Here is a 14,852-nt window from a genome sequence, read left to right as displayed (position 1 = left end):
AGTCTGTACATTTAGACTGTGGATGGTTCTGTTTGAGACCTCAGAGCTAGGGAGTGTTGTTGTTGCTGTTGTTTGTCCTTCTCTGGGAGATGAACCCATGACATGCAAGTGGGTTGGATTTAAGTGAGGGAAGCTGTGCAAGGTCACCTGCCTCACTGTCTCCTTCAGAGTCATCTGGGTCTAGGAGCCAGATACAGGTCAGGGTGACTGGAGATGGCCCTGGATGCAGGGAGAGACCTTTTTAGCTAAGGTCTTTATCAGGTCTCACTTTGACTAAGGCCACACTCATTCAGTGATTAAGCCTAGTAGAAATTGAGGAAAAGAATCTCCTATTTCATTTAGCAAAAAAAAAAAAATCTAAATAAATAAACATGGAAGGAAAAGACTCTCAGGGTTTCTGGCCAAAGCAGAAATGATTGGTATTTACATTCAGTTTAAGTCAATCAATCAGGACCCAAAAATGACCAAATGAGGCTTGGCCTGACACCTATGGTGGCCAATCAGAGTGATTTTGGTTTAAGGTTAGATCCTTAGGAAAGAAATCTAGCTACTAAACCCCAAGAGATGTAGGAAGAGTACAGAGATCTGAAAGAAGAAAAACAAAGCTTTTAAGAGCATCTATAAGAAAGGATATGATACCCTATGTAGACAGAGGTAGGGAAGGGAAGAAGACAGGAAGGAAGGCAGAAAGGAAAGAAGGCAGAAGGAAAGAATGAAAGAAAGAAGGAAGAAAGGAAGGAAGGAAAGAAAAATAAAGGAAAGTAAGAATGAAAGAAAGAAAGAAGGAAAGAAGAAAGGGAGGGAAAGAGAAAGGAAAGGAAGGAGGGAGGGAGGGAGGGAAAGAAGGAAGGAAGGAAAAAAGGAAGGGAGGGAGAGAGGGAGGAAGTTTCCCACCTGACCACTTCCTTTATGGGCCAGTTCTAGTCAGAGGTTGCTTATTCTTGATTCTCAAAGAGGACCATGATGTCAGGGAAGTGAAGTCATGACATGCAAGTAAATTAGACTGAAGTGAGGGAGGGCTGTGCAAGGTCACCTGAAGTGACAGAGGCAGGACTTAACTTCAGGTCTTTTTTGGACAGTGTCTCTGTCACCTGGGTATATGCAGAGGTCCTGGTGACCAGGATGGTACCACAGGGTCATGATTTCCAGGCAAGGGCTAGAAGAAAACTAAACTTTTCCCTCCCCTTCCCCTTCCATGTTAACTCTCCCCTTTCTAGGACAAGGAACAAGGGAAGAAATCACTAGAAAGGGAAGCTAAGTATCCTGGGAATGATTTCTATTTTCTCTAATGAACCTCATCTCCTCTGCAAGCTGGAGCATTTCACTAGAGTGGGAGGAGATGCACAGAAAGTCTCATCCCTGAGAGAAACAGGCCAATCAAGCTGTTCGCAACAATGCTCAAAAAAAGGAACAAAATCAGAAGTGGGTAGACAGCCCACATGCCTGGAGTTGGGCCACCTACTTAGCCCTTTCAGGTACAAGTAGTCCTAGCTATAAGCAGATCCCAATATTCTTCCCTTTCCTAAGGATAATAGTCTCTGAGGTCTTTCCTCTTTGGGAAAAAGGTCTTTCCCACAACATTCACTCTGGAAGGGGAGAAGGGGAGAAACTTCCTCCCCAGGGTCCCTAGGACCATTTCCTAGCCCTGCATTTCTTTCCCTGTGTCCTGGATACCTGATATTTTTTGTTCTGCCTGAAAGAATCTCAACATAACATAGACAGCAGAAAAAATTGACAGGAAGTGAAACAGGGGAGAGGTAGTCTTCTGTCCCCATATATTTCTTTTCTGCTCAAAAAATCACCATTTGGGGTTGATCAAGTAGTGAAATGGTAAAAAATCAAAAGATTTGTACTAATCTTTGCTACTGAATATTTTTCATTAAATATTTGTGATTTTTACATCATAGAATCATAGGATAACATATTGAAAAAGGACATTTGAGATACTTTTTGTCCAATTTCCTCATGTGATAGCCAAGGAAATTGGACTCCAGGTGAGAGAGATGGTTTGTCCAAGGATTCCAGAGAGAGTCAATTTCAAGGTTGGGATTTGAACCTGGATCTGCTAACTCCACATAATCAGCATACTTTCAACTCTGTCATACTCTTGGACTAGATCTCTTAAGTTTTCTTTCATCTCTAAAGTCTTTGATCTTGTTATTTCATCTCTTTTAATCTCAATTTTCTCGCCTGTAATATAGAGGATAATAATATCCAGAATTTTTGTAAAGATAAAATGAAATATTTGTAAATTACTTTGAAACTTTAAAGTGTTATGTAAATGTTAGTTATCATTCTTATTATTATCCTATGAACTCCTTTGCCTCCATTAAAGGCCTGCTGTTATTGTAAATCATCCTATTTTCCTACTTTTTGCATAATCTTCTCTCCCCATACCAAGCAATTCTCTCTCTCTCTCTTTTTTTTAAATTTCACGATTTTTTTATGTGACAAAGGCAGGAATTCTAAAAAAAAATTCTTGTTGACCCATTCATATCACTACTAGGTCTGTATCCCAAAGAGATAAAAAAGGGAAAAGGATCTACATGTACAAAAATATTTTCTTTTAGTGGTGGCAAAGAATTGGAAATTGAGGAGATGCTTATCAATTGAAGAATAGGTGTAATAGAATAACAATTCAGTTGTTTTTCAGTGGTGTCCAACTCTTTGTGATTCTATTTGGGACTTTCTTGGTGAAAATAACTGAGGTGGTTTGCCATTTCTTCTTCCGGCTCATTTTATAGATGAGGAAACTGTGGTGAACAAGGTTCCTATCCACTGATTTCTACTGGTGTTAACCACAGTAACCTTCCTGGGAGCAGTTCCAGTGTTGTGCCAGTAATTTCAGGGCAATGTTGCTTTTCCTGTCCCCAGAAAAGTACAGACATAATTCACCAATCTCTAGGGTAGGCCTTGCCATTGCCAGCTCAGGATACTACTCAAAGCCCAAAAGATAGGTTATGCTATTAATAACCACCAAAATTAGATTGTTTATATACCTAAAAAAACTATTCCTTGAGGAGAAACCCCCTGGGGTGCTGTGTCAATTATGCTAGCCCATCTGTGCTAAATGTCCTTTCCAACTTTTAAACACTACCATTTAAAGTATTTGGGGGGTATTTACTGAGACAAGCATGCTACTAGATTAATTGAAGAATATGAAGTTGTATTTAACTTTTTTGTCTTCATCTTAACGATCCAAGATTATGTTTGTTTAATAAAGGCCAAAGTAACAAGATGGTGACAAACAATTTGGTCCTAAATTCAGGAAATGTGGATCCAAATTCCACCTTTGACACTAATAAACCATATGACCCATGTATACCACTTAATTTGAGTCTCAATTTCCTCATTTTTAAAATGGGAACGATAATGTCTATGGTGTCTACTTCATGGACTTGTTGTAGGGTTCAAAAGAGGAAATGCATGCAAAATGTCCTACAAACTTCAAATGTTAACCACATGGCAATAATTATAATTTATAATTTATAACTGCTCTGTGTCTCAGTTTCCACCTCTGAAAAAATGAAAGTGCAAGACTGGATAGCATCTAACATTTTTCTGGTTTTTAAAATTCTATGATTTTATAAGTAACAAGCCATGAATCAGTCTTGTAAAAACTCCAAAGCTGAGGAACTGTTCAGCCCTAGTGGAGTGGTCACTTGCCTAAGGTCTTACTGGCAAGGAGATGTACAACTGAGTCAGATATCCTGGAATCATTCCATTATTTCACACTGATTCTCTTTGAAGATTATTCATAAAAATAAAAGAAGTTATGTTTCACATTTCCACATATATATTTTAGATCGTTTTTCTTTACCAAATAGAGTATAGCTAATTTACTTTAGGAGATTTCATTATTGAAATTCTAAAATGTTAATGTTATTTTAAAACCATATCCATTTCTGATCACTTCATATAGTATATATAGTCTTGTAAGAAAAAAAGACTATGTCAACACAATATCTAATTATGGAGCCATATTAGTTAAATATTTATTCATTTTGTAAAAATTCAGTGTGACTTGGGCTTTATATTTCTTTCCAATATGGCTTTTTGGCATCCCTCAAGTACTAGTTCCTATAGGGTATATATTATCTTCTTTCCCCCTTGTTTAAATTCTCTCAATCTCCTCCAATGATCTTTCCTTTACCTGTGGGAATGTAACACCTTTCCTTCCTTCCCTCCCCAATAGAAGTAAGATCCCTAAGAGTAGGAGTTATTTTTCATTCTGTCTTCAGATACTTAGTACTTAGCATGGTACTCTGCAAGGTAGGAATTTAATTAATGCTTGTTGAACTTAATTTAGTTTAATTAATATTTGGAAAAAAAACAATTTAGTCTTCTAATTTAATCACTGAATTCAATTTATTAAACTATCCCAATATTCAGTCTACATTTACTTTATCAAAACACAATAAAGTGTTTATTGAAGATGGAGAACCAGTACTGGAATATGTGTTCCCATTTTGATTATAATTCATACTTGCTATCACCCAGTTCTTTTATAAGCAGCCTAGCTGCTAAAATTTTATCTTCTTCTAGTTTCCACAGAAGGACTATCCCTTCTTTCTTTTTAAAATACCAGTTTTATTAAGATTTTTAAAGTATTATTGTTACTTCTAAATGCTCCCCTCTCTACAAATGGAGCCATTTTGACTCTCACTACCTCTTTCATAATATCTCTCTACTCACAAACACACATCCTTCTAGTAGAGGTTTTCATCATCTCTTTTCTGGACTATTATAAGAAACTTAGTTGGCCTTGGAATTTCCAGTCTTTGCCATGCTCCACACAGCTGCAACCTGACACATTTCATCTCCCTACCCATTAAACTGCTGTGGCTCTCCATTACCTTTAGGACCAGTGACAAAGCCCTGTTTGACATTGCATTGAAGGCTCTTCACAGCTTACCCCTTTCTATTTTCCTTACATTTTATTCCTTCCATGAAATCTATGCTCCAAATACATCCATGTTCCACATATACTATTCCTCAAACATGATCTGCTATCTCCTGATTTAAATTCTTTTGGTGGGCTGGAATCCTGTGGCTAGAATGCTTTGCCTTCATACCACTATCTTTCAGTTTTCCTGGCTCCCTTCAAGGCGCAGCTGAAATCCTACTTTCTGTGGGAGGCATTTCCAAGTCACAATGTTGCCCACCCCCATTGCATCCTTACCTTAATGTCTGCTTCAGAGACTACTTTCCATCTTTCAAATATATCTTCTGGATCTGCATATATATGTATGTTTGCATGCACATACACGTGGATATATACACATGCACACACATACATGCACACACATTTATATACATATATACATAAACATGGATGTTACATATTATACAATATTATATTACATATATACATATTATTGTTCCCTTCCACATATATATGTACATATACATATATATATTGAAAAAGGGACAATATATGTATATATATATAGAAAAAGAGACAATAATTACAGCATCACATATATAAACTGACAAGTGTTTTTCTCACAAAACCCTGAGAAATCGACATCTTTTGAATACATTTCAGCCATTCCTGTCTTCTTTAAGTTATAGAAATGTCAAAAACAAATAAACAAACAAAAATCTGAGCTAATTGATGATGCCAGATGGAGCCCAATGGGCACTATTAGCCCTCCCCTCATCCTGACGCCAGCCACGAGGCCGCCAGGAGTCCTACCTGAAGCCTGGACCTCCATGATGTACTGATGCAGGTCCTGGCCCTGCTGGATGACTTCAAAGGTCATGTTATTCATGGCCAGCTTCCTCTCCGTGTGACGCTGTAACCGCTGCTCCGCCAGGGTCAGGTCCTCCGTGTTGAAGTCATTCATTTGTCTCAGCAGGTCCTCGTTCCAGGCGTCCAGCTCCGCCGTCACCTTTGGGGAAAGCAGCATCCGTATAATTTAGAATGCTTAACAAGAATGGCCAAAGTAACGGCCACGATCATAGCTAGCATCTACGGGGCAGCCCAGGCTTTACAAAATGCTACACATATAGTACGGGTCCTCAGGGAGGTAAGTGTTATTTATGAATGAGAAAATTGAGGATGAGAGTGGTTAAGTGACTTGCTAGTAAATGGCAGACGTTGGATTTGAACTCAGATTTTCCTGGCTCCTGGGCAGCTAGATGGATAGAGCATCAGAACTGGAGTCGGGGAAATTCTTATTTGTGGATTCACATCTGGCCTCAACTGTTACAGCTGTGTAGCCTCAGTTTCCTCATCTGCAAAATGAGCTGGAAAAGAAAATGGCAAAGCAGTCCAGTATCTCTGCCAAGAAAACCCCAAAATGGGGTCTTGAGGAGTTGGATACCCATCAATAACAACAATAACTTCTTGACTCCTGGCCTAACATCCAGATTCTTTTGAGGAGACCAGTCTTTATTCTCATTCAACTCTCTATAGTCAAGTGGTAATGACCTTTTCCTTCCCATCACATAGTACTCAGTAATTATTTTTTAAATTATATATATAATTTTTAAAAATTATATTAAATTATATTAAATATTAAATAAAAAATCATAAATATATGTGTGTATATATTATATATATGTATATACATATATATATATATATATATATATATATATATATATATATAGCTGTATATATATTATATAGCTGAGGCAATGACTTGCCCAGGGTCACACATCCAGGAAGTGTTAAGTATCTGAGGCCAGATTTGAACTTGGGTCCTCCTGACTTCAGGGCTGGTGCTCTATCTACTGTACCACCTAGCCGCCCCTCAGTAATTCATTAATAAATAAATTAATTGATTAAGCTATGACTATTTACCAGGCACTCTGTTCAGCCCAAGAGATACAAATACAAAAAAGGAAGCAGTCCCTGCCCTCTAAGGATTGCCATTCTAAAAGGGGGAAATAACACTCATAGAGAGTGTGGTGTTCATGGTTGGGTGTTGTAGAAATGGAGAGGTATTACTTTGTTGACCTAACACACCAACAGGGGCTGCTGTGAGTTAAGAAACAATGAAGCAGATCTTGAATAGTTTGAGTTAATTCTGTAGTCAGTGTTCTAATATGGTTTTTTAATTCTATAGTCGGTATTCTTTCCAATGTACCACAAATAGTCTCAGTGTCTAGCCCAGGGCTCACTTCACTAAATAAATATTTACTGCTTTACATTGAATTGCCATAAAGTGACAGAAACACAATAAAAAGCAAACAGAAAAACTCATAAACAAAGTAATCTGGGGTCATTTGGTATACATCTTTATAAGCTCTGAGAATATTATTCTATTTTCATCATATTTATAGCACAGTATAGTAACTGCTATTCATAATGCTGACCTTGAGTCATCAAGAAAAGGTTAAACTACATATTTAAGAGGGAGATAAGCATGTAATTTTAGTATGATTTCCATCGATAAATGTTTACAGTAAAATAAGTGTTGGTGTTTAAAAGGGTAAACTCTCAATTGTCTAGAAAATATGACTTTCTTGAACAGCCCATTCCCCAAGCAAGGTTTTGGTGGTGATAATTTTATGAGATCATTTACTCTAAGATACTAATGACTCTAATGAAGAGATAAAAGACCTTAATTCAAACAAATAAGTGTTGAGAGCTGGGAACAGAAATATCAACATTGTTCTACTTGATGAATTTGCTAATTAGTCTTCCCTTTGGACTCTTGTCTTTAACCCCCTCATATATGCTTTTGCTTCTGGAATGTTTCCTGGGGGTAGGAACCTCATCTTATGTTTAAACCCAGATGGCCCTTTGTACAAGTACTCTAAACATAATAACCATGAAAATGTATCTTGAATGAATACCAAAAAAATTACTTTAAAATCTCATACCACTTTTAACTTTCCGCACCCTGAGATAGCTTCACTTCTGCCTCATTTTATCCTTGCAACTACTCTGTAGGGTTTTGTGGCAAACTGAGATATGGAAAGATTGAGGGAAATTCCTGAGGTAGTTAATTCATAGCAAGTTAAAGGCAGGAACAGAGGTCCTGACTCTCAGAAATACCACTGCAATGATGGGGTTTACCCTAGAGCTTACCTACCTAGACAAGAGAGTTCTACCCCTTGGAACAGGAACAAAGGATGTTCTAAGGGACAAAGAAGTCCCCAAAGAAGAAAAATAGGTAGGGACAACTGGGGAAACAGATATAAAAGAGGGAACAGGGATTTTTATGCCTTAGGTAAATAGGACAAATATTCTATGGGGCCAGGTGCCTTGAAGCATGTACTTTACTGGTCAGGAGAGGGAGTGTTAGTCAAGGAAGGGATTTATCCAGGCTTTCAGTTTTAGCAAGTTCTTGTTTCAATATTTGCTCTTGCTAACAGGATACTTAGCTCTATTGTTTTTGTGCCATTAAGGACCACAAAGGACCTAAATATTTGGCACTCTGATGCAAAGCCCCAGTTGGCCTGTCCTAGTTAGTTAACTCCTTTAGTTAGATTTCACATAGAACTCTGGAATGAGATCTTGGACTAGGTGTTACTTCAGAACAATGAGGTGAAAAACCCCAGCAATATGTATGTCACAGAAGTGGACAACACAGCTATTGGATACCAGGGCTGCATTGCCAACAGAACGAACGTCAGGCAGGACGATGTTCATAACATTCCCTGCTTTTCTACTTTTAACAGGAAAAGGAGTCTTACTAAGGGTAGTAAAATCAGAGTTTAACAAGGACTTCAGCCACATGAGGGAAGCCTATAAATCACCATTCACTAGTCTATAGCACATTGTTTTCCGATGTGCTTTTTCTACATTTTCCCTATAAAAAAAGGTTATAAAAGTATTGTTCCCTTTGTAAGGCAAAAGAACCTTTCTTCATGGAGTGAAGGTTACTAATCCTATATAAGTCACAGAGCAAGTAAGCTTCAAAGCTGAGATTTGAACTCAGGTCTTCTGACTGTAAGTGAAGGGTCTTTCCTTCTTCATGAAGCCGGAGCGTCTTTATAGAAGAAGCATGGAAGTTCTTTAAACATCTTTATTCCATCAAATGGTCAAAGCTTAAAATAAATTTGTATGAATCTAGACATAGAGCCTAATGTTGAAAATAATTGTAGTAAGAGCTAGCAACTATATCGTGCTTTTAAGTTTATAAAGTTACTTGCAGGTACTATCTCACATGATGTGTCTGCAGCCTTATAGGTGGTAAATTGCCAGAAGTAGAATTCAAACTCAGGTCTTTCTAATCCTAACTTGATTTACAATGACATCTAGCTGCTGAAAATGAAGTAAATTAAATAGGAAGTGGACATCTTTCTTTTTTGTTACCCTTTTTAATTTCCACAAAATCAAGACAGCTGGTGATCATGGATAGAGCTCTGAGTCTTGAGTCAGGAAGACCTGAATTCAAATTTAATCTTATTTACTAGATGTGTGACTCTGGACAAGCCACTTAACCCTGTTTGCCTCAGTTTCCCCATCTGTAAAATGAGTGGGAGAAGGAAATGGCAAACCACCCCAGTATCTTTGCCAAGAAAACCTCAAATGGGATCACATAGAGGGAAACAAGGCTCAAAATGAAAATGACTCAAATGCCAGGCTGAAAAGTTTGCCTTTTCCCCTGGAAGTACTTGAAAGTCAATGAAGGTGTTGAGTAAGGGAATGTGACACGATCAGACTCTTACTCTAAGACTATGACTGCTGTTCTTTAATGCTGGTGATTGTCTTTCCAATGGATTTTTAAGAGTAATTGATGAGGGGGATATTGTGGATGTAGAAATGTCAAGATTTGGCAGGTAAAACAGAGGCAGGGGATAGGGTGAAGGAAAATGACTCCTGAGTAGCTGGAAGAACTAGGCCGTCTTAACAAAATTAGAGAAATTTGGGGGACTCATGGGGTCCTGAAGACAGAGAATGAATTCCCTCTTGGACAAGGTAAATTTGAGATTCCATTAGTTTCTCTCCTTCATTGAATCAGTATCTTATCTCTTCAAGAGAATGGGAAGAAGTGCTAGCGTAGTATCTCATCCCCATTGATGTCCTTCCCTGATATTTGGCATGGGGTATTCTGTTCCTTTACTTAAGTTGAAATAGAATGCAAAATGTAGTCTCCAGGAAATGTTGGTTCTTTTATTCTACTTGGAAGGAACTTGGTCAGAAGAGAAAGTAGGGGCTGAACCATGTGAGTGGATAATGAAACACAAGATATCCACAGGGCATTCAACTTTCAATCAACCTACTTTGCTTTTTTCTTTCCACTCAATTAGCTCTAAATAATCCCCACCTCAATTGCTGGCCCACTCAGACCCTTTCCTGGCTCCACTGGCCTGCCTCTCCCTCCCACTTTTTAGTTAATTGAAATACTGTTTCAAAAGTGATGACCTCCTTGAAAGGCGCACTGGCAGCATTTCTGTCCCAACAATTACCTACCCAAGAGACATAGTCATCATGGAAATCAGAGAAAAGAAGGGATTTAGAGAGAAGGCTGGAGGAAAGTCTTTGCTCTCATAATGAGAAGCCAGTTTGATTTCTGTAGGAAAACGAGGGCTGCTGTAAAAAAGCCCATGCAGCCTCTTATTCTGTTGCCAACAGCAGCCTCAAGGGTCCTAGGGTAGGAGAGAATATTGGGCTGATGCCCTTAGGGAACAACCTATGGTAACTCCCACCTCCATTTCCTGGGTCATACTCAATAATTTACAATCCTTCATCTTCTAAAGAAAATTCCAATTATTTCCCCTTAGACCCCATGCCTTGCATTTGCCCACATTAAAACTCACTTGCTACTTTTCTGCCTACCTGAATACATTTGTTAGCTCTTTCAGAGACCTATGCCCATTAGCTGAATTCTTTACTACCCAACAATTGTTTTGTATAACAGGCAGACTAGGGGATTTCATTGTGTGTTCCGTCTTCAAATTTGAGAGGTTTGGAGAGAGAATACACAGGGGAAGAAAATACAATGCAATGTAATCTAATCAAATTTAATATGTGCATATATTATATGTAGGGTCAAATCTCATTACAATGATCACCAAATGATTCCATTGTGTTTTAATGTCACTGAACTGAATATATTGCTTGAAATAAGCAAATAGTTTGGGTGTGAAGATATTTTCATATTATCAAAAATATTTTTAAGAATGAAAAGGGCTATGATATTTCTAAGAAGCATTTAGGGAATAGGAAAAAAAATTTAAAAAAACCCCTAAAACCAAACATCCCACACCCAAAAAGAAAAAAAATCTATTAAATGAAGATAGTCAACATAGAAGTAAATTGAATATCAGGCTGCCTCAACCAATGTGGTTTCAAAATAGTCCAATCTCAGATACCAGCTGTATGATCCTGGGCAAACCATTTACCTCAGTTTCTTTTCTGTAAAAAAAAGCTGAAGAGGAAATGATATATCACTCCTGTATCTTGTCAAGAAAACCCCAAATGGGGTTGAGTAAGATTAGATATCTTCTGAAGTTCTCTAAATGTATACTCTTATGAACATCATTAATACATTGTAACCACAACTCCCCTATTCCCACTCCAGTTATATTATTGGGTCAACTTCCTGATATTTTGTTTATGGAATTAAATATATCTACCCCACCCCAACTATCTTCTTCATGTCCCAACCCTCTGGTTTGTGTGAGTCTACCAGTAGTTCCTTAATTAAAAGTTAAGTTGGGAGGCATAGTTCCTGGTGGGCTGATTAGGTCCAGGAAAAAGTTAACCTGTTAAGCCTATTTCAGAAGCTCATTGGTTAGGCTGATTGCAAAACAGAAACACTTTTAGGTAGCCTGATTGTCTAAATTTGAAGGATTCTTTTCCTTCTAAATGTACTAATGATATTTTCTTTAGTGTCAGAGGATAAAGTTCGAATCAGTGAGGGTAGCTCCCAAGAAACGGATTTAGGCTCTATCTAAGGGACTAGGGAAAAAAAATCTCACAATCATCTATTCAGAAAAGTGGAATGGATTGCCTTGAAAAGTCATTTTCCCACCCTGGAGGGCTTAACGCAAAGGCTGAGGGACCTTCTCTGAGATATATTTAGAGGGAATTCCTTTATAGGCAAAATGGATGACATAGTCACTAATGTCTCCATCTACTCTGAGGCTTTATGGGAAAATTTTGTGAAAAAAATATATGAAGAACTTTCATAGTGTGAGGTGTATGGGGAGGAAAAGAAAAGAAGTATGGAAAGTCAGAGCACCTAAATACAGTGGTGATAGATATCTTAAGGGCTCAGGGTCGCAGTGAGAGTAAAGCAGCATATTGAGGGTTATTTGGTGAAGCTGAATTATTCAAAAATAGTGACCTTACTGTGATATATTATATAGTTAGAAGCTTTGGTTAAGGGGCAAAAATTCATTTTACCTCTTTCTACCTCAAACAGCACTCATCATCTAGTCCTTTTATATCTTGTACTTATTGTTGTTTGCATTTTGTTCCTCCCCACCTCCATCCTTACTAGCCTATAAACTTCTTGAGGGAAAAGAATTTTGCTTTTCTTTGCATCTCCAGTGCTTTGTACAATACTTGGTACATAGTAGGTACTTAATAATTGCTTGTTGACTGACTGAATCCTTCACTGGAGGATTTCCAAGGCTCTCCAGAGAAGTACCCCAACTTGACAACACAGACAGCCAGTCCAACTGAATTTATAATGATTTTGGAAGAGGAGAAAATTGGAGGGGAATATATAAAACAGAATGTGAATCTGCTGGAAATGGACTCTCCAGATAAACTATTCCTTAATTAAAAAAAAAATCCTCACAATTGTTTAGAGAGCTAGGCCACTTTGTTATCACCAATTAGCAAGTAAAGAAACAGGCTCAAAGACTTTGAGTGATTTGCTTAGTCACATAGTAGTCAATGAGATAACCAAAATTTGAATTTTGTGACTGTCTTTAGGATCCAAAAGATCTGAGTTCAAAAAAGGCCTCAGATACTTCCTAGCTGTGTGATTCTGGGCAAGTGACGTAATTCTGTCTGCCTCAGTTTCCTCACCTGTAGAATGAGCTAGAAAAGGAAATGGCAAACTACTCCATTGTCTTTGCCAAGAAAATCCCAAATGGGGCCATGAAGAGTTGGACATGGCTGAAACAAATAAACAAAATCAATGGTGACGCTAAAGTCTGGCACTCTTTGCATTAGTCTACATATAGCAAAGCAAAAGAATTGTGAGAGGTGACTATATCCTAGTAGTTCAAAGATCGTGATTTAATGATTGTAGTTCTCTTCAGTACTGACTGTAGCTCCTTTCTGCCTTAGTAAATGGATGCTCTTTGTGACCTGCTATATTTATCAACTATCCTTTAGGACATTCCAAAGATAAATTTATATTTAGATGTTCTGTGTTTGCAATAAGAATGTGGATCACAAAATTTTGCTCTGTCCCAACAGACTTAGAAATTATCAAATCTTTTTCTTAATGATCAAGTTATTTCTATGATTTCCTTAATCATCTTCATCTTATTTATCACCACCATGACCACCACCAAATGATACATGGGATCAGGCTGCAATCAGTTTCCTTTATGGAACTTAAGGGTTTGGAAAGGATCTTGAGATGATCTCATCTATTGTCCTGTGTCTGGGCAGGGTCCCAGAGAGATGAGAAATCACTTCAGCTTTCCAAAGCTCTCCTGTGAGGGCTTTCTACAGTCTCAATCACCCATCCTTGTGTCTGACAGTTCCTACTCCATGAGGAACTGTCCTCAGCTAAACCAAACCCTTCATGCTACCTGAATAATTAATTCCTTTTTTCCCTCCTTAATGGAGGTGGGAAGCTGGACCATTGGCTAAGTGTCTAGTCCCTTCTAATCTAGTTTTAGTTTCCTGGCCCAGATGCGTCACTTCTTCAAGTGCAAAGCAAAATTACATGTGCTCCCACAATCATCATCATATTCTGACCTTGTGGAAAAATCCTCTCTAAAGCATCTTTGATGAATAAACATGCAGCTTCTTATTGAACACTTGCAGTAATGGAGACTTCACTCCCTGAAGACACTGCCAATTCTATAACTGGATGGCTCTAAACTTCAGAAAGATTTTTTTCTCCTGTTGAGCCATTGTCTGCTTCTTTAAACTTTCACCCATTAATATTGCCCTCTGGAACAATGCAGAATAAGTCTCTTCTTTTTTTTTTTTTTCACAAAAGATCATTTGAAGACATCTTTAAGAAATCACTGAGAATGGGGGAGGAGCCAGAAGGGCAAGTGGCTCAATTTTCATATGGAGGGAATGAGTGGGGGGAAATAGCAGCAAGGCAGGCAAAACTCCAGAATGGATTATCAGGCAGATGGTTTGTGAGTATTTAGAAAAGAATGCAGATGTGATGAGGCACGAACAAGCAACGGAGAGTCTGTGTTAATAGGAATGAGGTGTCCAGCTCATGGGAAGTCATGAGTTCCCTTCCACTCTGAGCTGGACAAACCATATCTGGAGTTCTTTGTTCAAATCTGGGTAGCAGATTTTAGAGACTTTGACAAATTAGAAAGGATCCAGGAGAGGACAATCAGAATGTGGAGGCATCTGGAAACCATCTTTTAGGTGACTGGCCAAGGAAAGCAGAGATATTTAGTCTGCAGAAGATAAGATTTGAGGGAGCAGGGGACATGGCGGCCATCTCAAAATATCTGAAGCAATGTCATATGGAAAAGGGAGGAGGGGTCCCAGAAGGCAAGACTAGGAAGAAAACTTGATGCTCCAGAAGTTATAGGGAGGTAGTATCTGGTGCAACATAAAGACTTTGCTAAGAATTTTCAGCGGTGTTTCAAGGTGATAAGCTCTGGGGACGATGTAGCTGAGAGGTGGTACTGACCCTGAGTCTGTCAGGACACATAAGGGTTGTACTCTGTTTAAAAGAAGTGAGTTGTCATTAAGGAGCTTGGCCTTGGTTAGCATGGGAAAC

At 38.2% G+C, this 14,852-nt stretch overlaps 1 protein-coding gene across 12 annotated transcripts in view; it reads right to left on the bottom strand.

Moving 5' to 3' along the window:
- Positions 1 to 14,852, bottom strand: part of KALRN (kalirin RhoGEF kinase) — a 927,260-nt gene that overhangs the window by 394,425 nt on the left and 517,983 nt on the right. For all 12 annotated transcript variants that reach the window (XM_051985449.1, XM_051985462.1, XM_051985457.1 and 9 more), the window contains one exon: positions 5,699 to 5,894. In XM_051985449.1, coding sequence (XP_051841409.1) covers positions 5,699 to 5,894 — 196 coding nt within the window. The remainder of the gene's footprint in view (positions 1 to 5,698; positions 5,895 to 14,852) is intronic.

The sequence above is a fragment of the Antechinus flavipes genome, chromosome 3, assembly GCF_016432865.1.
Source record: "Antechinus flavipes isolate AdamAnt ecotype Samford, QLD, Australia chromosome 3, AdamAnt_v2, whole genome shotgun sequence".
Lineage (NCBI taxonomy): Eukaryota > Metazoa > Chordata > Mammalia > Dasyuromorphia > Dasyuridae > Antechinus > Antechinus flavipes.
Note: the sequence above shows the minus strand (reverse complement) of the source record. Positions and strands in the feature narration are given on the sequence as shown.